Raw genomic sequence first — 23964 nt, 5'->3', positions numbered from 1 at the left:
AACCCGGGAGGCGGAGCTTGCAGTGAGCTGAGATCCGGCCACTGCACTCCAGCCTGGGGGACAGAGCAAGACTCTGTCTCAAAAAAAAAAAAAAAAAAGAAACTCTTATATCAAAAACTTTTCTTCCATAGATGGACCACGTTGTTAGCTTTTTCATTCTTTATGGTGCTAAGTTCATACAGTACTCTCTCAGGACATGGTTGACTATGCTTGCAACACATTACAGCTTTTTTGTTTGGCCTCTCAGGAAAGAAGCTATGTACTTCAGTTTTTCAGGGTTCTGGGGAATTACCCAATATTCTATCCACTGTGCATGACAAATGTCTCACCCTGCTATAAGAATTTTCAGCCTTTTTACTTCTTTCAGCAAAGAAACTCTAGGCCCCCCTCTATCATGTGGATGGTCCAATTCTACTATAAAGGCATTGCCAATAATCGGGTTGAAAGAAAAGCTAGGAACAGTTGTAAAAAGCTGTCAGGAGTATTCAAATTAACAACTGTCTTATAGATGCATATTGCGCGTGTCGTCGTCTTAAGACCTTTTTGAAAATGTCTCAATGTATTTCAAGTACTGATTTTATCCTTTAATGCAAATATTATTATTTACTATTTATTATTGTTTTAATGGGATAGTCATTGTTTTTATTTATGATTCCAATGTCTTCCATTGAAATGTATAAAGAAGCACATTTTGTAATGTATTTGCTTGAAAACATACACTCCTTAAATGTGAAGATTTTTAAGTTATTTTAAAATACTTTTATGGAATTGGTAAGAAAGTCTTTCAGGATTGTGGAGAAAATGGGCAGTAGAGCAATTTTGCCTAAGATGAAATGCACTATAATTGCTTGTACTCCCAATACAGCATCTCAGAGATGGAAGAAACAGAATCATTAAAGAGAGGTTTCAAGTCACTTTGCTTAGGTAATATAGTAGAAAGCTGTTATCTCCTCTCTGACCAAATCACTTCCCTTGTCATTTGGGTAGGATCTGAAGTTCAAAAACAAACTGTAATCTTAGAGGAAATGTGTAAATCTTTCAGGGTGTTATTGAACATTTTGAACTTGCTGAACACTATAAAAAGCATACGCAACTGTCTTTTAAAGGTGTATTCTGTGTTCTCTGATAGGCAAAATGGATGAGACCTACTTTTTCCCAATTCCCCCTGGCTTCCCCATTTTTGTTTCCCTCCTTCCCCTTCTCTCTGTTGTATAGAGTCATGCTTTTGCTGATGATGAAGCCAACAGGTGTCAGGAGTGCTAAAGCAAGCTGGCTTTGTGCCCACAAGCCTACAGTGCAGATACTGTGTCACCCTAGCTTTTGGTGAATTGTTGTGTCCTTCCAAGAGAAGGGATAACCCAGTTGAAATACTGCAACTCCTGAGGGATTAATGTGTTTCCTTTGCTTTATAGTTCAGAATTTTACAGTTTCTTTGTTTGGGAGTTCTCAGGTTGCTTAATGATTTCTCTGGCCTCCACCCCCACCGTGTTGTGACCAGATGTATATCATAACTGTATTTGGACCTCTGTAGATTTGCCAGTTTTATTGATTAGTATGTGGTATAACCTTTTCTTTTTGAGTATATCATTTTTCTGCAGTAAATGTTCCTGTTCTGTTTGTTTGTTTTTTTGTTTGTTTGTTTTTAAATGATGGCATTTTCAACTCTGTAGTATTTTCGAGAATGGATTCCAGGGTCATACTGTTGTCACATTATTTTCTCCTTGTTAATGTTGTCAGTAAGCATGCCTATTTTGTGTTATAATTGTGAGGGGATCTGCAAGGATTTATTAACTATGAAAGTCTTGTATTCATATTCGATTGTGATGAAGTAGCACCAGTGGATGAAAAATTTTCTAATCTTTTAAGTCCTAGTTTGAAAAGTGTTTGGTTTTCTTTCAATTTTGCAACCTAAATAGTCTGTTAACATTAGAAGTTTTTAGTGAGCTTTAATACATTTATTTATTGTTCTTGAAAACTGGCCTTAAGAATGAACTGTTTTTAAAACAGTTTTTGCAAAGATGGAATTGTAGCCGTTGGCAGCTGTTAGAGTAGAAATTCCTTCGAGCTTATTTGGAGATTTTAGAAGGAGCTCAACCCCACGCTGGATACCCCTGTTAACTAAATATGCTGCCTACAATGTGAGCCCAAAGTTTTCTTTTCTTTTTTTTTTTTTTTCCTTTTTCTGTCTCCCAAATGCTAACTTTGTCCTAAAATCAAATAATGATGCTGGGAGATTTGTGGGATTTGGGAGAGGGGTTGGGATGGGGCAAAACTGAGCATAGTTAGGTATAAATGGGAGTAATACAGTTAAAAGACAACAGGCTAAACGTGCTCTACAGGAAAGGATGATTGATGGAATAAATTTCCTAGGAGGTGGAAGTGGACAGGATTACCAGTCCAGGTTAGGAGAGGAGAGGTTGTACACAGTGGTAGGGATGATAGTAGGAAAAGGAGGGAGTGTCCTGTTTGAGGACCTCAGTGTTCAATAAAATAGAAGGCTGTGCCCTGTATTATAGGTGTGGGGTAGGGGGTGCTGTGTAGAAACATCAGATTCTTGAGAGTGGACCAGATATGAAACCCTGTGGAGAGAAGCAGATGGAGTTGACTAGAGAGCACATTTGAAGTTTGTGGTTGTGTACTTGTAATGAATCCTCTTGTCCTATAAGGTGGCTTTTTCCAGCATAGCTCCACTGCTTAGGCACATGCACAGAGAAGAGTCGAATATTAGGGCAAAACCTAATAAACCCCAGGTAGTTGGAGATGTGCTTTCAATGCTGTGATGGGTCTTGACAGCCAGGGGGTAGAGTGAGTGAAGACCTGAAAGCATGCCATCCTTGAGAAACCGAAAGGTAGCTCAGAATGCTTAGAGTATAGCATGAAAGAGGTAGAGAGCAAGAAAGAAAAGAGCCTGGAGAGGTAGAAGGAGGCAAGAGCTGTTATGAAGAGCTTTATAAGCCGTGTTAGAGTATTTAACTTTATTCCTTGGACAGTGGACAGCCATGGAAGGGTTTTATGCTAGAAAGTAACATGATAAGATTTCCATCTGACAAGATCACTTTGACTATTCTGTGAAAAATTACTAGGGGAGGATCAATACTGAATGTAGAGGAAGTAGTCAGGGGGCTGTTGTAATCTAGGCAAAATAAAATAACCTGAATCAAGGAAGTGGCACTGAGGATAGGATTAAAAAATGGGTGTATTTGAGAAATATTTCGGATCAACATTTTGCCTTCCTCTGACTTTCTGGAGAACAAAAGGTTCTAATTGACTAAGGCTCCATTAATGTTGGTTTTATATTACCTCACTTTAGTAATACTTTATTAGTTTACCTAAAGAGGGTCTGTCCATATTTTGTATCATTTTGGTAGAATTTTTTTATTATCTTTTTTTCCTGACTAGAAAATTCATGGTCTTATGACGTTCTTCATAGAAATGGAAAAAAGTATCCTAAAATTTATATGGAACCACAAAAGACCCAGAATAGCCAAAGATGTCCTAAGCAAAAAGAACAAAACTGGAGGAATCATATTACCTGACCAAATTATACTACAGAGCTATAGTAACCAAACAGCATGGTACTGGCATAAAAACAGACACATAAACCAATGGAACAGAATAGAGAACCCAGAAACAAACTCACACACCTACAATGAACTTATTTTTCACAAAGGTGCCAAGAACATACACTGGGGAAAAGACAGTCTCTTCAATAAATGTGCAGGGAAAACTAGGTATTTATATGCAGAAGAATGAAACTAGACCCCTATCTCTTGGCTTACACAAAAATCAAATCAAAATGGATTAAAGACTTAAATCTAAGACCTCAAACTACTACAAGAAAACATTGGGGAAACTCTCTAAAACATCAGCCCGGGCAAAGATTTCTTGAGTAATACCCCACAAACACAGGCAACCAGAGCAAAAATGGACAAATATGACCACATCAAGTTAAAAAGCTTCTTCACAGGAAAGGAAACAATCAACAAAGTGAAGAGACAACCCACAGAATGGGAGAAAATATTTGCAAACTACTCATCTGACAAGGGATTAATAACCAGAATGTATAGGGAGCTCAAACAACTCTCTATAGGAAAAATAATCTAATAATCTGATTTTTAAATGGGCAAAAGATTTGAATAGACATTTCTCAAAAGAAGACATACAGATGGCAGACAGGCATATGTAAAGGTGCTCAACATCATCAATTATCAGAGAAATGCAAATCAAAACTACAATGAGATATAATCTCACCCCAGTTAAAATGGCTTGTATCCAAAGGGAGACAATAACAGATGCTGGCAAGGATGTGCAGAAAAGGGAATCCTTGTACACTGTTAGTGGGAATGTGAATTATTAGTAGAACCACTTTGGAGAACAGTTTGGAGGTTCCTCAGAAAACTTAACAATAGAGCTACCATATGATCCAGCACTTCCACTGCTAGGTATATACCCAAAAGAAAGGAAATCCGAATATGAAAGAGATATCTGCACTCCCATGTTTGCTGCAGCAGCTCTGTTCACAGTAGTCAAGATTTGGAAGCAACCTAAGCGTCTATCAGCAGATGAATGGATAAAGAAAATGTGGTCCTTATACACAGTAGAGTACTATTCCACCATTAAAAAGGATGAGATGCCGTCATTTGCAGCAACATGGATGGAACTGGAAATCATTATGTTAGGTGAAATAAGCCAGGCACAGAAAGACAAACATTGCATCTTCTCACTTATGTGTAGGATCTAAAAATCAAAACAATTGAGTCCATGGAGTTAGAGAGTAGAAGGATGGTTACTAGAGGCTGGGAAGGATAGTGGGATGGTGGGGATGGTTAATGGTACAAAAAAATAGTTAGGATGAATGAATAAGGCCTAATATTTGATAGTATAGCAGAGTGACTATACAATAATAATTTAATCGTACATTTTAGTAACTAAAAGAGTATAATTGAATTGTTTGTAACACAAAAGATAAATGTTTGAGGGGATGGATATCCCATTTTCCATGATGTGACTATTATACATTGCATGACGGTATCAGAACATCTCATGTACCCCATAAATATATATATACCTACCATGTACCTACAAAAATTAAAAATTAAAACAATTAAAAACAATTTTTAAAGAAAACACATGGTCTTTATAGACAGTTGAATACTACAAAAAGGTAAAGAATAGTAAATTAGCTTACCTCTCACTATTCAGAAACAAGGATTGTAAATATTTTGATGTTTTCTCCTTCCATCTTTTTTCAGAAAGCACTGCTTGCAAATTGAGATCTCTCTGAAAGGAAAAAGGGGTCAGTTCCATAGCAGTGATTCTTGGATCTAGTAAAAGCCAGTTTAACTTTCTGAGTATTTTACTTGTAGGATGTGGCACTATGCCTCTGATAAGTGCTAGGTGACCTTTTAGATCCTTTATTTTTTCCTTCATGGATGAAGCCTTAAAATCCAGCCTAAGGAAAGACGGCCTGAGCAATCTCTTTAGAGGAGAACATTGCCCCAATCACCACATTGAGTGAAAAGCCACTTCTGATGAATGCCAGAGCACACACATTCATTATTTCAAATGCCTCATAGGGGGAAAATCAATGGGAAGCAGTCTTACTTAGTTTGTTTATTCTAGGTAAGACAACAGAGCATTGGTAACGAGAGAGTAATGCCTGACTGGGTGTCTTTACTGATTTGTAAGCTGAAAGTAATGGCATGTGGAATCCTGCTGGATAAGGTGCCTCTCCCCGTGCTTTATTTTTTTATGTTTTTTTTTTTTTTTAACATCCCTTTTAACTTGGTCTGAGATTGATTGAGACATTATCTTGAACCCTGGAAGCTGTGAGCCATATTGGAATGACAAACACTTGTTGACAGTGTTGAGAAGATGGATGGAAAAACAAACTCCCACAAGAGTCACATGTTTGTTTTCCTGTTGACTCTAGAAGAATGTTGCGTCCACTATTTAACGCAGGGGAAGAAAAAGTTATTATCAAATTCAGTATTTTCTGAGCCTGTCTTACAAACATCTCTAGAATACATCTGTCTTTTGCATAGGATATAATTAATCAAAGTAGGACTAGGAAGTACATCACTTAGGCTGTTCTATTTCTAGCCATTTTTGTTATCTATGTATTTTGGCTCACAGAGTTCAATAGTATCATAAGTATCTATTGTCTGTTAGAAGGATTAGTAAGTGTGTATTTTGTATCTGAGCATTAACTATTTGGATAATATATAATTATAATTAATATAATATATTTTAATGTATTACTCGGTAATTATATATACTATATTAAAATACAACATGTTATATTTTATAATATAAAAGGTATTATTAGATAGCCTATAACATATATAACAATATAGTTATATTAAAGTTAATATTCACCGACATAAAAATGTGTGTAAGAAAGCACAAACATTAGAGTAGGTGTCTAATAGATATTTATCCATTAGTATAACACGCCCTAGATTTTTATCATGTGACCATGAGGAGAAAAAAAATGATCCATTTACTACTCTGTTAAATAGAGCTGTTAATTGATTACCAAACCGATTATGAGATGAAGACTAATATAAATACTTACTATGTTTATATCAATTAATGCCCTTCAGATACTTAAACTAGGAATACCCTTTCTACTACAGGCAAGTTATTTTGTAGGTATGATGTATGTGAAATGAAATGATTCGAGGTTGTTAGCTTTACAGCGTATTATAAATAAGTTAACTGCATCTGTCTACCAAGCATCTTCTCACTTTTTTGTAATAAAATTTTCCTTTGCTATGGAGAAAATAGTACATGTGGTTTTAGTGGCTATACTGTGTGTTTGTGTCTCTCTACCAACACCCTCCGCATGCTCACAGGGTAGTTACCTCATTCCTTGGCCATGATGATTCATGGCTGTGATGGTTCTGGACTTTTCTTGGAGCGAGGCGGAAATAAACTAGTTTTTAGGGTGGCTAGGAGTGTGGAAGGCAGGAACTACCATTGTCATTTTGCCTGCTTCATGGAAAAAGCCTGCATGCAGGAATAAACCAAGCCAATTTAAGAGATGGAAGGAGCCAGTATCATGATGGCATCATTTGAAATTCTGAATCTTGTCCTTCCTGAAAGCAGGTACAACCCTGTTATAAGCAATAATAAAGCCCCATTTTCCTTTGAGCTAGTTTGAGTTGTGTTTCTATCACTTGTAATCCCAAGAGCCTGAGTACTATAACAGATCCCAGGATTGCCAGAGGGCAATAAATGTGGATAAATGTGGGGGAGAATATGACTGATTGGGAAGGGAGATGGTGAGGAAGTGAACCTGAAGAAAAAAAGGAAAAGTTTACGGCCAGGCGCAGTGACTCACACCTGTAATCTCAGCACTCTAGGAGGCTGAGGTGAGTGGATCATTTGTGGCCAAGAGTTCGAGACCAGCCTGGACAATGTGGTGAAACCCCATCTCTACCAAAAATACAAAAAATTAGCTGGGTGTGGTGCCATGCACCTGTGGCCCCAGCTACTTGCAAGGCTGAGGTAGGAGGATCCCTTGAGCCTGGGAGGCAGAGGTTGCAGCCAGCGTGATTGTGCCACTGTACTTTAGCCTGGGCAACAGAGTAAAACCCTGTCTCAAAAAAAAAAAAAAAAAAAGTTTACAATGAAAGGAATTCTAAAAGATTGGTGGATTTTAATGACGAAAGACTGAGAGGAAAACCTCTTTTGAACATTTAACCTAGACAGAAAATAAGTTGATTTCTGAAGAAAAGGTGTTATTCCTTTCTGTGCAATATTAATGTTTGACATGTTTAGTCTTTGTGTATTAGGATGTTGGAGGTTACAGGAGTCAAACCCCATTGTAGGTTTGATTTCAACTGGAAAGGGTGGAGGCCTTGGAGGTAACCTGACCATTGGAATCAATGTCCAGTCTTTCCCTCACTTCTCTTTTATCCCATTCTGTGGCCACAGACAACTAAGAGAAAGGAGGGCATGTTTTCTGGGGCTTTGGTTTGTATGGTTCTGGTGAAAGACGTTTCAGTTGGCCCAGTTTCAATCAGATAACACACTCAGTAATCACTGTGTCCAGGAGTAGTGTAAGGTACTGGATTCTTCAGCATTTGAGACCATGAACAAGAGCCGTCAACTAGAAGAAGGCAGGTGCAGTACAAGACTGGTCCCTGACAGAATTAGCTTGACCTGGACAGCTGCCCAAATTCTGTTTACTACAGCATATTACTTTCAGTGTTCTCTGAAGTAGTGAGGGTATATGAAAAAGGGGGCCAAACAGTATATTCTAAGGGTTGATATTACTGCATTTGTCTTTTTTTTTTCAGCACAAGTTGCCAGAGTTTTTACTTCACTGCTTCAGAAGTAGTTGGAACCAACTGAAAATGATAACATTATGAAAAACTAGTTATTACAAAGCACAGGGAAAAAAATGAGTAGACTAAAGCCAGCTGTGTATACGTTCTGAAATAACTATTGAAGTGTTTAAATTGCTCATTGAAATATACAGTACTTTATATTTAGGAAATGTAGTTTAAATATCTAAACCAATAGAGTAAGCCTAACTGAAAGCGTTATAGTAAATGCATGAAGAATAGAATCAAGTAGCATCATGAGTTCTGATCCCTTGATGATAGGAAGAATTGCTGGGCCCTCACTGAAATGAACCAGGAGTCTTGGTTAGCATGGTATTTTTGCCCAGATGTTGCTTGTCCTGCAAAATTTAAGCATTCATGGGAGTCAGATGCTGCTGCCAAGTTATGGCATCCTGGAGTTCAATTGCTGTTTATTTCTGTCCTTCCATGGATGATGTACCAGAAACATAGAAAAGATAGTATCTTTTTTCATTCATCCAGATGAAATGACACATTAGAATTCCTGAACTAAACACACACACACACACACGAGAACTGCCAAGATAGTTACTTAACCACAAGTTTATTTGTTAAATTAGATAACACCTTACAAGCATTTAAATCACTTGATTTGTATTGGAATCCTCTTTTATCCCATGAAATTCAATTAAAGTACATGTATCAAGTCATGAGGAAAGATTATTCCAAATACTTACAGAATGTGTTTGAATATTGGGGAAGGGAAGGGATGTGAATGTTTCAGGCAGAACCTTTTAATTACATATAACTTTAACTAATTCAATAAAGAAGATAGACTCTAACAGGCAAATAATTTTTCAACACTTATATAAATTATACATCAGTTTTAAATAATATAGTGCAGTCTGCAGATATGTGTATTTGCACTGATGGTTTATTAAATAAATTATTTATTGAGTGCCTATTTGCATGGTACTATACCGTTTCCCCTTAACATTAATAATTATGAATTCACATATCTCAGGAAGTCAGCCATTTAGATTGTTAGCTAAGAGGAATATATTGAAAAACTAAATAACTTTAAGCAGTAGCTCTGTTGAAAGTAAGAGAAATTTGTATCAAAGTTTGATCAGAATGTCAGAACCACTATGCAGGATATCAGGGCTGTGTATTAGTCCATTTTCACGCTGCTGATAAAACACATACCCGAGATTGGGCAATTTACGAAAGAAAGAGGTTTAATTGGACCTACAGTTCCACATGGCTGGGGAGGTCTCACAATCATGGTGGAAGGTGAAAGGCACATCTTGCATTGCAGCAGGTAAGGTAGAGAATGAGAACCAAGCAAAACAGGTTTCCCCTTATCAAACCATCAGATCTTGTGAGGCATATTCACTACCACAAGAACAGTATGGAGGAAATCGCCACCATGATTCAATTCTCTCCCACCAGGTCCCTCCCACAACACACAGAAATTATGGAGTACAATTCAAGATGAGATTTGGGTGGGGACACAGAGCCAAACCATATCAGGCTGATGTAGGGGTTAGACCTTATGCACCCCTTTGAGTTCAGCAGCCTGTGAGGCTGTTGCCCCAGTATCTAGTGCTGGGCCTGACAAAAGCAGAGCCGTCTATAAGGGAAGTAGAAGAGAGTAAGAACAACCTGGAATCTGTGAGGACGACCTACAACTCATTAGAATAAACTAGACCACATGACTATCTCTTGCCCTTGCCACTTCTACACATCGGACTTTGATGATGCACATGACCTACAGAAGAGCTTGTATGTACCCCCAAGGAGCAGCGCACGTACTTGGCCCAGGATAATGAGAAGCTGGAAAAGCCCGGGGATCAGCTGCAACCCAAGGATATCTGGCAGGAGCTACAGAAACTGCAGGCCCAGCACTGCTCCAGGCCAACAGTGTGAGCCAACAGATTCACAATTGTGTGTACTCCACTGTAGTACCTGACCTTATGCCAATTTTCCAAGTGTAAGCATGGCTATTGCTTCATTTCCAACTTCCACATCTCATGTAAGCTTCTTTTGGCCAGCCCTAACCTAAAACTGTAAAGAAAGGGAATTCTGGGTAATGTAGTTCTGGATTAACTAAATTGACACAGCACAGAGCCATCACGGTTCACCCTTGTCAACTTGGCAGTCAGATACATCTTTCAGCCATACTAAACTTCCAAATAAGGTGATAGCAGAATCATGCTTTATGCCAAACACAGTAAAACTTACCCTCTGACAACCAAAAAATCACTAATTTACTCCCCAAAAGAGAATACAAGTCTCTATTCATCTTTAGGTGCCATTCATTTCTCTTCAAGCTCCTTGATATTGCATAACTTAAATACTGAAGTATGAGTCTAAATACTGTTAACATATTTTACATTAAATGGTAGGAGGATAGGAGAGAGGAATAAAAAGTTTGATTCATATATACAAATACAGTTCTATCAAAATAAGAAAAAAGCATTTATAACTGTTCTAGTCCTCATTTCTGCAAGTGATCACAGGGTCATTGCTGGTATTTATAACCACTTTCTTCTGATAGCCAGTCCCTATTCTCTTTGTCCTTGGCAAACACTTTGTCCTTACCATGTAACACAACCAAAACCTGGAAGTGGAGCTTTCATATACTGCTGTGGGAATGAAAAAGTGGCACAACCACTTCGTGAAATAGTTTGACAGTTTCCTAAGTAGTTTAAATACCTCATCTATATGATATATGTGTGTTTAGCTTTGAGAGTGAAAAGCATATGTCCATACAAAGACTTGCACACAGATGTTCATAGCTGCTTTTCTGTAATAGTTAAAAACTATTAGAAATGTTCAAATATCCGGCCAGGCGCGGTGGCTCAAGCCTGTAATCCCAGCACTTTGGGAGGCCGAGATGGGTGGATCACGAGGTCAGGAGATCGAGACCATCCTGGCTAATACGGTGAAACCCCGTCTCTACTAAAAAATACAAAAAACTAGCCAGGCGAGGTGGCGGGCGCCTGTAGTCCCAGCTACTCGGGAGGCTGAGGCAGGAAAAAAAAGAAATGTTCAAATATCCATTAACCAGATATCCATCCAAAAACCAAATATCCATCAGCAAGTAAAAGGATGCACAAACTGCAATACAATTGAATATTACTCAGCAATAAAAAGGAATGAACTATTGAAACCCTCTGCAAGATGATGAGTATCAAAAGTTGTTATTTGGAGTGCAAAAAATTCAGACAAAAAGAGTCCATTTTATTTACATAAAACTCTAGAAAATGCAAGTAATGTATAGGAACACAAAACAATTCAGTGACTGCCTGAGGACAAGAAGCTTGTGAGGTGGGTGGGAGAGGGAGACTACAGGGAAACATAACAAAACATTTTGGGTTGATTTGAATATATTCAGTACCTTGATTGGTGGGTGTTTCGTGGGTAAATACGTAAGTTGAAACTTACCAAATTAAATAGTTTAAATATGTGTAGGTTATTGCATGTCGATTATACCTTAATAAAGATATAACTGTTAAGAAAAAGAGATTGACTCTAGCAACGGATAATCTGTATTTTTATTTACCAACTAGAGTGACATTGCTATGTTGTAAAATGACAAAAGATTTATTCGCTTGACCTGCTGCTTTTAAATTATGTAATTCTTGATGAGTGTTTGTTCTATTTGCATTATTTTGAATTCACATAAATTACAACCACACATCTCTTAAGTGGTTCAGACAAGTGACATGGGGATTGAGAGAGAGATAACATTTAAGTCAGAAGTTTAGGCTTCAGTCTAGGTAGTTGAATTTGAACTTAGTGTTAAAAGATGGGTTTGGTTTGTTAAGTGAAGATTCAAGGAACATCAGTCTAATCAATGGATGCAGACACAGGCGAGAAATGAGCAGAAGTGCATGATGTGCTACAGTCCATCACTTACACTGTCTTTTCAGATCCTCGTAGTAACTTCAATAGTTAGAGAAATTATTCCCATTTGCAGCTGAGGAAACTAAGGCTTCCGACATAATTTTCTCCAACTTCAGAGTCAGAAACTGGCTGAGTCTCCAACTCCCATGGGCAGTTTGCTCTGTTCCTGAGACAGCGACAAGTGTGACCAGGGGATAAAAATAAAGTAATTGAGAAGCTTGAAAGTAGTGTGAGGGCTGGATTAGGGATAGCCTTTGAATAACTTTTGAAGAATTTGGATTTTTCAGGGTCTGTTGGGAGTGAGCAGTGTGAGGAGTCCATTAAATATTTTTGAGCAAGTAATTTCATTAGGCTTCTATAGTAGTGGCAATAGCAGAGTGAACCAGGAAGGATAGATTTGAGAAATATTATGAAGTCCAAATAATCAGGATGTGGTAATGAAATGGATATAGTTGGCCAATGCATGGAAGAAATCAGCCGATTCTAAAGATTCTGACATGGGTTATAGAGAAGTTTTATGTTTAACAAAAAAGAATCTAGAGAGGCACTTTGATTTTCATGGGAATGTGTGGAATTCAATTTGAGACACATTGAGTCTGTGATGTTAAAATACCTAAACAACAACAACAAAAAAAACAGCAATCAAGTGACTTTACAAAATTGGAGCCCAGGAGAAAGTCGGGGCTGCACACATAGTGGTTTTATTGAAAGATAGGAGAGTGAGGCTGGGCACTGTGGCTCACACCTGTAATCCCAGCACTTTGGGAGGCCGAGACGGGTGGATCACGGGGTCAGGAGATCGAGACTATCCTGGCTAATACGGGGAAACCCCGTCTCTACTAAAATACAAAAAAATTAGCCAGGCATGGTAGTGGGTGCCTGTAGTCCCAGCTACTTGGGAGGCTGAGGCAGGAGAATGGCGTGAACCCGGGAGGCGGAGCTCGCAGTGAGCCGAGATCGCGCCACTGCACTCCAGCCTGGGCGATAGTGAGACTTCATCTCCAAAAAAAAAAAAAAAAAATGATAGGAGAGTGAACACAGAAGGCAAGGGTCTGCACTTTGGGTAAGGCTCATTGTGTTGGGGGGAAAGGGAGATGTTGCTTCCTCTTCATCTCCACTGTCACAGCCCTTGTTCAGGCCCTCATCATCTCACCTGGGCTTCTTTGCAATGTTTTCTGTCAAAATCAGCCTCCAAGTGGCGGTCATAGGGATCAATCCAAAATACACCTGGTACACAGCAGAGTCTTGGCACATTAGCATGGCACGTGAGGCTCTCTGTGACCCTTGTCTACCTCTGGAGCTTCATCACCAGCCATGCAGCAACACTCATGGTAATAGCAAATAAACTAATCTTTAGTAAGCACATTCTGTGTGCCAGGCATCATGCCTGGGTACATTATCTTAATCCTCACATCACCTGACAAGTTCTATATTGTATGAAGAAATTAAGTTTACCTAGGTTGCACAGCCACTATTAAATGGTAAATCTGATTTGTTTTTTTTTTTTTTTTTGAAACGGAGTCTCACTCTGTCATCCAGGGGCTGGAGTGCAGTGGCGTGATCTCAGCTCACTGCAAGCTCTGCCTCCCGGGAAGGTTCACGCCATTCTCCTGCCTCAGCCTCCCAAGTTGCTGGGACTACAGGTGCCCGCCACCACGTCCAACTAATTTTTTGTATTTTCAGTAGAGACGGGGTTTCACCATGTATCCAGGATGGTCTCGATCTCCTGACCTCGTGATCCACCCCCCCTCCCCCCGCCGGCCTCCCAAAGTTCTGGGATTATAGGCGTGAGCCACCGTGCCTGGCCTAAATCTGAAGTTTAACCCTAATTTCTCTAGCTACAAGACTGGGCTCCTAATCGGTCTGCTGTGTTGAACTTCTCCTAGGTACTCCAGCATTTCATCAAAATTCTGCCTCCTACGCATTCTTTCGTGCTTCCTCTGTCTGGAGTGCTTGTCCCTCCTACCCTATACCCTTAACCATCTAGCCCTGCTCAGCCTTTAAGCTTCCCTTAAAGAGTACTTGAGGAAAATCATCCTTGCCCTTTTCTGTCTCCCTACCTGGGTTCAGAGCCCATTCTCTGGACTCCCATAATCCTTTGCACAACGCTGTCCTCCTACTGCACATGTGATTATAATTAACCAGGTTCTCTTATCTCAGTCCTTCTAGTGGATTAGGGATTGGCAGACATTTTCCACAGAGTAAGACTGAACATTCTGTGCTTTGTGGGCTATGCGGTCTCTGTTGCAACTACCCAGCTCTGCTGTTGTGTAAAAGCAGCCGTAGCAATACTTAGGCAAATGGGTGTAGCTGAATTCTAATAAAACTTTGTTTATGGACACTGAAATTTGACTTTCATATAATTTTCACATGCCACAAGTACTCTTCTTTTAACTTACTTTCCCAATTATTAAGGAGATATAAAAAGACAGTGGCTTGTGGGTCTTAAAAACAGGTGCAGGCTGGATTTGGCCCATTAGCTGTAGTTTGCCAACACCTGCATACTGCATAGAGTAAGAACTTCTTGAAAGCAGGTTCTGCATCTAAATGACTTTTGTATCCCCATTGTATGGTGTGTAGTAGACACTAAGGAAATTGTATGGACTGAATAATGAGCCTAAAGAGGAGCATTGAGAGAATGTAGAATTAGGAGAACCCCTTTTAAGTAGTGTGTTCAAGTCAAGGCATGACTGTTTTCAAAAGGAGGGGAACATTCTAGGCATTTATCCTGTAGCAATAATTGCACACATATGCAGATACATGTTTAGGGATGTTTGTCATATAGAATGATGAACAATAACTTACCTGTTCATCTCTACGGAATTGGTTTTATGGTATATCCATTAAGTGGAATATGCTGCAGTCGATAAAAACTGCAGCTGCCACGGTTGCTTCCAACAGAAACCAATTCAAAGAAGCCACCTGTAGAGTGAACACTGCCATTTCCTAATCGGGTCTTCCCATGCAGCCATGACCTCAGGCAATGCAGGTGAGGCAATGCAGACTCCTGACATGTAGTTTCTTACTCTGACTACAGCCACACACACAGGAACCCAGGTGCAGCAGTGCCCAGGAAGCTCTGAAAACTCAGGCTTGGTATACAGCTCCTTTTGCAATGCATGTAAAATGCTTAACATGTAGAGCCCATTCTTCATAAAGGTTAGCCATCAAGAGAAGAATATCTTTTATTCTTGTAATTATAGATAATATGTGCTATCTTAATGCTGTGGGGATAGTGGTGGTTATCATTATTGGTATGCAGTTTTCTTTTAAAGGTCTGAGAATCACAGGTAGCTGACCATTGGTTAAATGAGCTGTAACTGGATGGTCATTATGACCCAAGTGTGAGGGACTAGGACTAGTAGATTCTTAATATGAACGACAGGGAATCCTCACTGTGCGTAACACTCAGAGTGTTGTGAGTGAAATGACTATAGTAATGTGAAAGGAATGAGAAAGAAAAAAGTAAATAATCATACTGGAAAACGTCATTGTGTTTAGGAATATCAAGACATTGTAAAAAAATTAAAAGTAGGTAGTCTGTAGTATAGGATACAGGGAAAGGAAACGTGTATCAAAGTTTTTTTGAAAATTAAAAGGAACACAACTTACCAGATGTCCCAAACTTACAGGGGTAAATTCTATATTTCTCAAATAGTTCAGAATAAATTTTCTTTCATTTTTAACCTATACTTTTTAGCAAGTCATACTAGATGACTTGTAAAAGTACAATAAAATAGAATGTTACTTATTCATCTCTTTAGCACTAGTGTTTATTTTTTTCTGACATTTATAGAACACATATCGAGTACAACACACTCTACAAAGAGCTATGATTCATACAGACATTAGTAAGAAATGATTCCTGTCACTCAAATCTAGTCAGACCAGGAATTTCTGAAATCTGTTGTTTATGTTTCTCTTGAAAAAAGGTTTCATGGTCAAATAAATTTGGGGAACACTGCCTAAAGTAAGGTTAATTAGGTTTCTTCACTTTGGGATTTCTCAGAGATTTTATTGTACTAATATGGTTTGACCATAGAGTCATTCTTCCTGGAGCAACTCCAGGGACAGTAAGGGAACATAGCTGGGGAAATACTGACTTCAGCCTTCCATTGAATTATTGTTTCATCTGTTGATTTGGTTCTAGCCCATTTAGTCAAAGATGTTCTCAAATAATAACCTGATCAGCACATTTTTTGAGTATTCCGTTTTAGCAAAAAAGGAGACTAGTAAGAGACATTAATAACAAATTTAAGAACATACTGTACAGTTTGTCAAGGCTTTGGAAAATTAGTTTTGATAATTCCTTGGGCCTTGTCTTTTATAAACAATTAAAACTGTACTTCATTATTAGGATGACCATACCAATCTATTGTCCAAGCTAGGATGCTTTCAGAATGAAAGAGGTTTCTGTTAATGATACTGGCACCAAGATGTGAATTAGAACTATCCTGGGCAGAATAGGATGGTTACCTTCATCACAGTATATCATCAATTTCATCTGAGATCTTAATTACGTTCGCCCTGGTTCTTGACATCAGTAGTCCATTCCTCAGGGTCAGTTGATTCTTGGTTGATTCACAGACTTTGGGTTGTGTGAAAGATTCTGAAATTATTTACAGCGCTAATGCTTCAAACCTGAAACTATACAAGTGACCCTTGAGTGACACGGGTTTGAACTGTGTGGGTCCACTTATACATGGATTTATTTCAGTCAACGCAGACTGCAAGATGTGAAACTTGAATATAAAGAGGGGCCACCTTTTCTCATAGGTGGGTTCTGGAGGGCCTACTGCGGGAGTTGAGTGTGATCCACACATGGGGGATCCTAGAGCCAATCATCTGCATATGTCAAGGGACATACCATTTGTATGTTTAACAAGTGATTTTCAAAGTGGATAAAAGTAGATATTCCTGGCACCTAGTGCAAATTGTTTTCTTTTTAAATTTTTCTTCAAGAAGTGCCAGAGTATTGATTTATACTATCAAATTTAAAATGAAGTTTACTATAGAAAAAATGTTCAGTACTAGAGCAGAAGAAAGGAATTGTTTTATAGTTAATGTTGTCTGTCTTTTTACAGTTTTTTGAGGTGCCATTTGACTCAAACATGAATAGGACAAAGAACAGACCGCTGGTTCGTGGACAAATCAGGTAAAATCATGAATACAAGTGTCTTCCACATTATAAAGCATTCATTTGCTTGTTCATCTGAGTCATTTCCCACTATTTTGCTTTGAGCTGTGAAGTGAAAATAAAATACCCACAAAGGAACAAATTGATATGGAAATGCAGTATTTTCCACCTCTGACCAAAATGTTTTATAAAGCACTTGAGATGGATGTAAGAATGGCAGGGTTTTTTTATGGTAGTAACTTACGTGATAGATTTTTTTTGTTAATTCTACTTTGAGACATAGACTTTCATTTGTAGTGGCTGAAGATGAAAACCTTGCATTAACGCCAATGATTTTCAGACAAATCCATCTAGGGTCTCAGAAGAAGGCTGTCTGAAATTTTACTTTTTCAGATAAACTGATAATGCTATTGTATGCCAAGTAAAGCACTGCCTCCATCACTCTCCACCCATTTCAATTAAGTAGAACTAAAAGGCATATAAATATTTTAATATCACTAATGGTTAATAATTAAACATTTTACTTCCTGGAGACCTCTAAACCAGCATTTAAAAACTTTTTTTTTAACCTAATATATATTACAAGCCTAGAAGAATAAAAAGGGCCGAATGGTTTATACTGACTACGATAAATTACTGGATTCTGTCTTCACGTTTCTAGGCAATGCCCTCATGGAGCTTAAAATTTATTGTGGTAACACTTGTGAATCAAATGATCACACATATTTAGGTAAAACAATAAAGGAAGCAAATGTATATGCAATCAGATTAATCTATGCAAAAATGATCTTTAATATTATCTGGTTTTAGACATTTCTCAATGAATTTAAAATATCATTATATTAAAAAGGGCAATAGAACCAGATGAAAAGATACAAGAACAAAAAACTCACATCTACTGATATTTTATTTCCTTTTTCAACAAAGGTATATGCTGTGTTTGAGGTTTAGAAACTGTCAAAAATACTTTTATTTGGGTAGATCTGTTTTAGAGGGGAAAATGCAAAGTCTGTAACCTATCTCAAGAGCTAAAAGCTGCTGTTGCCCCTGGTAATGCTTTGGAACTTCTATTCAGTCGTTTTTCCTCAGTGAAATTATACCCTCCTTTAGAACCAGGGAAGTGTAGGAATAGGCCCAGCAAGTAGTCTTTAAGCATAATCAGATAAAGGCTCATCATTTTAAACAGCCCATCTTTACTTTGTCCAGCCCATCTTACTTTGTGGTGGAAGCACAACTTGTTAGTACTCAGGAGGGAGCATTGGGGCCTTAGCTGTTGTAATCGGCAACACTCTCCTTTTAAAAGGGGTTTGGATCATGATCCCAAAAGACACAGTCCCAAATATTGAAGTCCCAAAAGATCAAAATTCCTAAAGTCTCGAATCCCTAATGTCCAAAGTCCTGAAAATTCCAATCACAGGGTAGTAAAATCATGTTAGGTGGAACTATCACTTTATTTTTATCTTTATTTAAAGCTTAAGTATGGTTTAAGGAGATGCATATGGATGCCAGGTTGATAAGGGGTGAACCTGTGGACTTAATTATAGATGTCAACTTGACTAGATTAAAGAATACCTAGAAACCAGGGGAAGCCTTATTTTGGGTGTGTCTGTGAGGGTATTTCCAGAGGAGAATAGTGTGTGAATCTGAGTAGATAGGGAAGATTTGCCCTCAGTGTTGGTGAGTAACATCCAGTTGGCTGGAGGCTGGAAGAGAACAGATAAAGAGAGCGAACTGGTGTCTCTGTAAGAGCTGGGACAGACTTATCTTCCTCTGCCTTAGACATCAGAACGCCAGGCTTGCTGGCCTTTGGACTCTAGGACATACACCAGGAGCCCCCTGGGTCCTGAGGCTTTCAGCCTGAGCTGAAAAGCTCCTAGGGTCATTGACATCCTAGGGTCTTCAGCTTGCAGATGGCCTGTCGTGGGACTTCTCAGCCACCATAATTGCATGAGTCAATTCCCCTTAACAAATCCCCTCTCATATATCTATATACACATCCTATTGGTTCTGTATCCCTGTAGAACTCTGACTAATACAGATTTGCCACTGGGGAAGCCAAAGATTATTCCTTCTTACTGTATTTCTTACAACACAAAGGAAGAGATCTGTGATACTGTTCCCTCTAAAAAAGGCTATGATAAGTTAAGTGTGTGAGGCTACCTAATGTGAAAGATAAACATTTTCAAGCTAATTATTATTGGTGCTTTGAAAGCAGAAAATTGCTTAATTGCAACAGCTGGCAATAAACAGACTTTCAAATGGATAGCATATACTTATAAAATTTGTAGACCACAACCACTTTCGGAATACAAGCGTAGTGAGTGTTTCGAAGATCATAGAAGTGAAAATACTGGCAAAAAATACAAGAAATCTTCCCTGTCAGATTATTCTGTCATGTACAACTTCTGCCCCTTCACACATAACACCATGTTTGCCTTCAAAAAATGCCCTTCATCAGAGAATAAAAGGAATTTAACAAGCCCAGGGACCTTCTGAACCAAAGACACTTGCCGATACTGAAGTTCCTCTAGTGTCACAAAAAACCATTAAATGGTGACCTATTCTTGATTAGTGATTTGACTGTCAAAGAAGATAGACTTCTTATATTTACCACTCAGTCTAATGTAGAAAAATCAGCACATGCTTCACGTTGGCTAATGGATGGCACTTTCAAAACTATCCCCACTTTTTTTTTTAATCAACTATATAGAATATGCCCCTGTTGGATCCACAAATTCTAGAAATTATTCCCTCCTTTATGTATGAATGACTGGAAAATGCGAAGCAGTTTATAAACACTTATTGGAAGATTTGGAAGACTTTGCAAAAGAAAATGGATTGTATTCGGATCCTCAAACACAGATACAGAGTTAGGTGCAATCAAGGCATCTAAAGTGAATTTCAAGATGTTACCAATAAAGTGTATTTTTTCCATTCAGCCCAATGCATTTGGCGGAAAATTCAGATGAGCGGGTTGGCTACACGATTTGGCAACACTGAAAACCGAAAACCTCACTTTAAAAATACATTATTTGCCTGCATTGGCATTCCTTCCAACTTATGACATTCCAGGAGCTTTTAATAAATTAAAGCTGCATTTGCCTGAAGAAACCAGTAAAGTTACTGACTGGTTTGAAAATAATTATGTGCATGTTAGGATAAGATGACACGAAATGGTGCTGCTCTTCGATCACCAGTATTGTTTCCACCAAATTTATATTCTGTATATGGGTGCATGTGGAATGGATTTCCTTTTACCCAAAATAACATAGAAGCATGGCATAAGACGGGAAAATTTATGTATTTGTTTATCTATTTAGAGACAGAGTCTCACTCTCTTGCCCAGGCTGGAGTGCAGTGGCGTGATCTTGGCTCACTGCAACGTCCACCTCCCAGGTTCAAGTGATTCCCCTCCCTTGGCCTCCCAAGTAGTTGGGACTACAGGTGTGTGCCACCACACCTGGCTAATTTTTTGGTATTTTTGTAGAGACGGGGTTTTGCCATGTTGGCCAGGGTGGTCTTGAACTCCTGACCTCAAGTGATCCACCTGGCTTGGCCTCCCAAAGTGCTGGGATTACAGGCATGAGCCACTGTGCCTAGCCGGGAAAATTTAATAAGGAATGCTCATGTCAGTTTATATCAAATCATAGAAGAGTTTCAAAAAGATCAGAACCACATTGAAAATGAATGTGAATGTATTCTCCAAGGAGAGCCGTGTCTTAAAAGAAAAAAAGCAGCTATTCATCGTGATGCAAGAAATCAAGATATAGGTAATGATTATGAAAGTCGGCCTGCTCTGATGGACTGTCTCTGTTCAATTGCTCATAATCTATCCCTGTAATACTCTTTCATTTGTCTAATTTTCTTTTTTAGTTTTTTTCTTTCTCTTCAGTTTTTTTCACCATTTTAAATTGTCGGCATTGTTTTTACAATTCACTATGCTATGTATTTCATCTTCACTTCATTTCCAATTCCGGAGGTGTAGATTGTGTAAGGTCTTTTAGAGTTCTAATTCAATTTGTGCATTTTTTGCAAACCTGACTCCACAAAGTGCATTATCACAAATTTGACTTTGTGTATTAGCATTGTGCATGGATGTAAAAACACTGACAGTTCCTCAACAAATGGAAAGATGTCCTTTTTATCCATCTGTGTTTGTGAAAGATAGAAGTTCTCAAGATCTTGGCTCTGGGGACTGCGTATGTGGTGATGGTGACCCATCATGGTTTTTGAGCAGTCTTGTGAAAAGACTTAGGTTGTCTGTCATGGCATTTCAGAGGAACACAGTTTTACCACTGACTGCACACCATCACCATCCATAGTGATACGGATTTGTACATTTCCTTTGACCTCTTTATGAATAAGGTTTGTCTGCTTTTAACTGTTATGCCCATGTGACTTTCATTAGTATACCTGTTTATGCTTGCACAAATGAATATGTTATTATTGCCTATTTTATTGTGTAAAGTGGCTTATAAAGTATTCTATCATGTTTTTGTATGTTTCTCAAATTCCCTTTCAAAAATGTACAGAGATATCTTTTGAAGAATTTTTAAATTATTTTTTCCAGAAGTATATTTTCAGGATTTTGATCTTTTGGGATTTTAGACTTTAAGGATTTTGATTTTTCAAGATTTCAACATTTGGGATTCTGGCGTTCTGTTGAGGAAAATAAACAATGGGTTTCTAAGGCATCCCTTTGTGCAAGCCATAGACAAAATGGCAAAGAATAGATCCCAGTGAGAACCATTTAGAGTATGTGGCCTTGAAGCAAGTGAGGAATAAGAAGCCATTGGCCAGACGTTATAGCCCAAAGATGTATCTCTAGCTATTCAGCTAGATCCAGAGATTAAACTGAGTCAGTGAAAGAAAGAAGAGAAGGTGTCATTGTTATGTTATCAGGTGATTAGGATCAAAGAGATAAGGAAGGAAAAGGGTCCCCCAAAAAACAAGAATGGAAAAAGGGCCGAAAGGCAAAAGGGGTTGCCCAAGGCAAGCCCGGGTTGCCCCCACAGAATTATTGATAACGTCCTGTTTCCCTTTCAACAATGCCCAGTTTGGATGATAACAATAATGCCACCCTGTACAGAGGGAAATATGATTATGATGCTCACAGAATTTCCTTATTTCTGAGGCTGTTTCATGCAAATTGGCATTGCTTATTTTGCTTAGAAGAGAAAAACATATAAATGTAAAGTATAATATATCTAAATTATTATAGTTTCCAGGTATGCACGCATACCTCATTTTATTGCACTTTGCTTTATTGTGCTTCACAGATACTACATTTTTTACAAATTGAAGATCTGTGGCAAGCCTGCAGCAAACAAGTCTGTTGGTGCCATTTTTCCAGCAGCACATGGTCACTTTGTGTCTCTGTGTCACACTTTCATAATTCATACAATATTTCAAGCTTTTTGTTATTATTATATCTGGCATGGTGATCTGTGATCAGTTGTGTTTGATGTTACTGTTGTAATTGTTTTGGGACACCACCAACTGTGCCTATAGAAGACAGCAAACTTAATCGATAAGTGGTTGTGTGTGTTTTGACTGCTCCACCAACCGGCAGTTTCCCCATCTCTCCCCCGCTCTTTGGACCTCTGAGAACCAACAATATTGAAATTAGCCCAATTAATAACCCTATAATAGCCCTGTGTGTGCAGGTGAAAGGAAAAATTGCATGTCTCTCACTTTAAGTCAAAAGCTAGAAATGATTAAGCTTAATGAGGAAGGTGGCATGTTGAAAGCTGAGATAGGCTGAAGGCTAGGCTTCTGGCACCAAACAGCCAAGTTGTGAATGTAAAGGGCAAGTTATTGGAGGAAATTAAAAGTGCTACTTCAGTGAATACACAAATGATAAGAAAGTGAAACAGTCTTATTGCTGATATGAAGAATGTTTTAGTGATCTGGCTAGATCTAAGCAGCCACAGCATTACCTCACACGAAAGCCTAATCCACACACGAAAGCCTAATCCAAAGGAAGGCCCTAACTCTCTTCAGTTTTATGAAGGCTGAGAGAGGTGAGGAAACTGCAGAAGAAACGTTTGAAACTGGCAGGGATTGGTTCATGAGGTTTAAGAAAATAAGCCAGCTTCAAAACAGAAAGTGCAAGGTGAAGCAGCAAGTGCTAATGGAGATGCTACAGCAAGTTACCCAGTATTTCTAGCTATAAGTTCGTTGATGAACATGGCCACACTAAACAATAGAGTTTTCATATAGACAAAACAACCCTCTATTGGAAGAAGATGCCATCTAGGACTTCGATAGCTAGAGGGGAGAAGTTAATGCCTGGCTTCAAAACTTCAAAGGATAGGCTAACTTTCTCATTAGAGGCTAAGACTGATGCTATCTTTAGGTTGAAGCCAATGCTCACTTACCATTCCAAAAATCCTAAAACTCTTAAGAATTACACTAAATCTACTCTGGCTGTACTCTATAAATGGAAGAACAAAGCCTGGATACCAGTACATCTGTTTACAACATGGTTTACTGAATATTTTGAAACCTATTGCTCAGAGGAAAAGATTGCCTGCAAAATATTACTGCTTATTGACAATACACCTGGTCACCCAAGAGCTCTGATGGAGATATACAAGGAAA

The 23964-nt window shown here is 38.5% G+C and overlaps 1 protein-coding gene across 1 annotated transcript in view; it reads left to right on the top strand.

The window, feature by feature from the left end:
- Window positions 1-23964, top strand: part of LOC105505410 (protoheme IX farnesyltransferase, mitochondrial) — a 138992-nt gene that overhangs the window by 73872 nt on the left and 41156 nt on the right. The window contains exon 5 of the mRNA XM_011933235.1: window positions 17309-17379. Within this exon, the coding sequence (XP_011788625.1) occupies window positions 17309-17379 (71 nt within the window). The remainder of the gene's footprint in view (window positions 1-17308; window positions 17380-23964) is intronic.

This window comes from Colobus angolensis, unplaced genomic scaffold, assembly GCF_000951035.1.
Source record: "Colobus angolensis palliatus isolate OR3802 unplaced genomic scaffold, Cang.pa_1.0 Scaffold125, whole genome shotgun sequence".
In the NCBI taxonomy this organism is placed as follows: Eukaryota; Metazoa; Chordata; class Mammalia; order Primates; family Cercopithecidae; genus Colobus; species Colobus angolensis.
The sequence above is the reverse complement of the archived record's forward strand: the minus strand, read 5'-3'. Positions and strand labels throughout refer to the sequence as shown.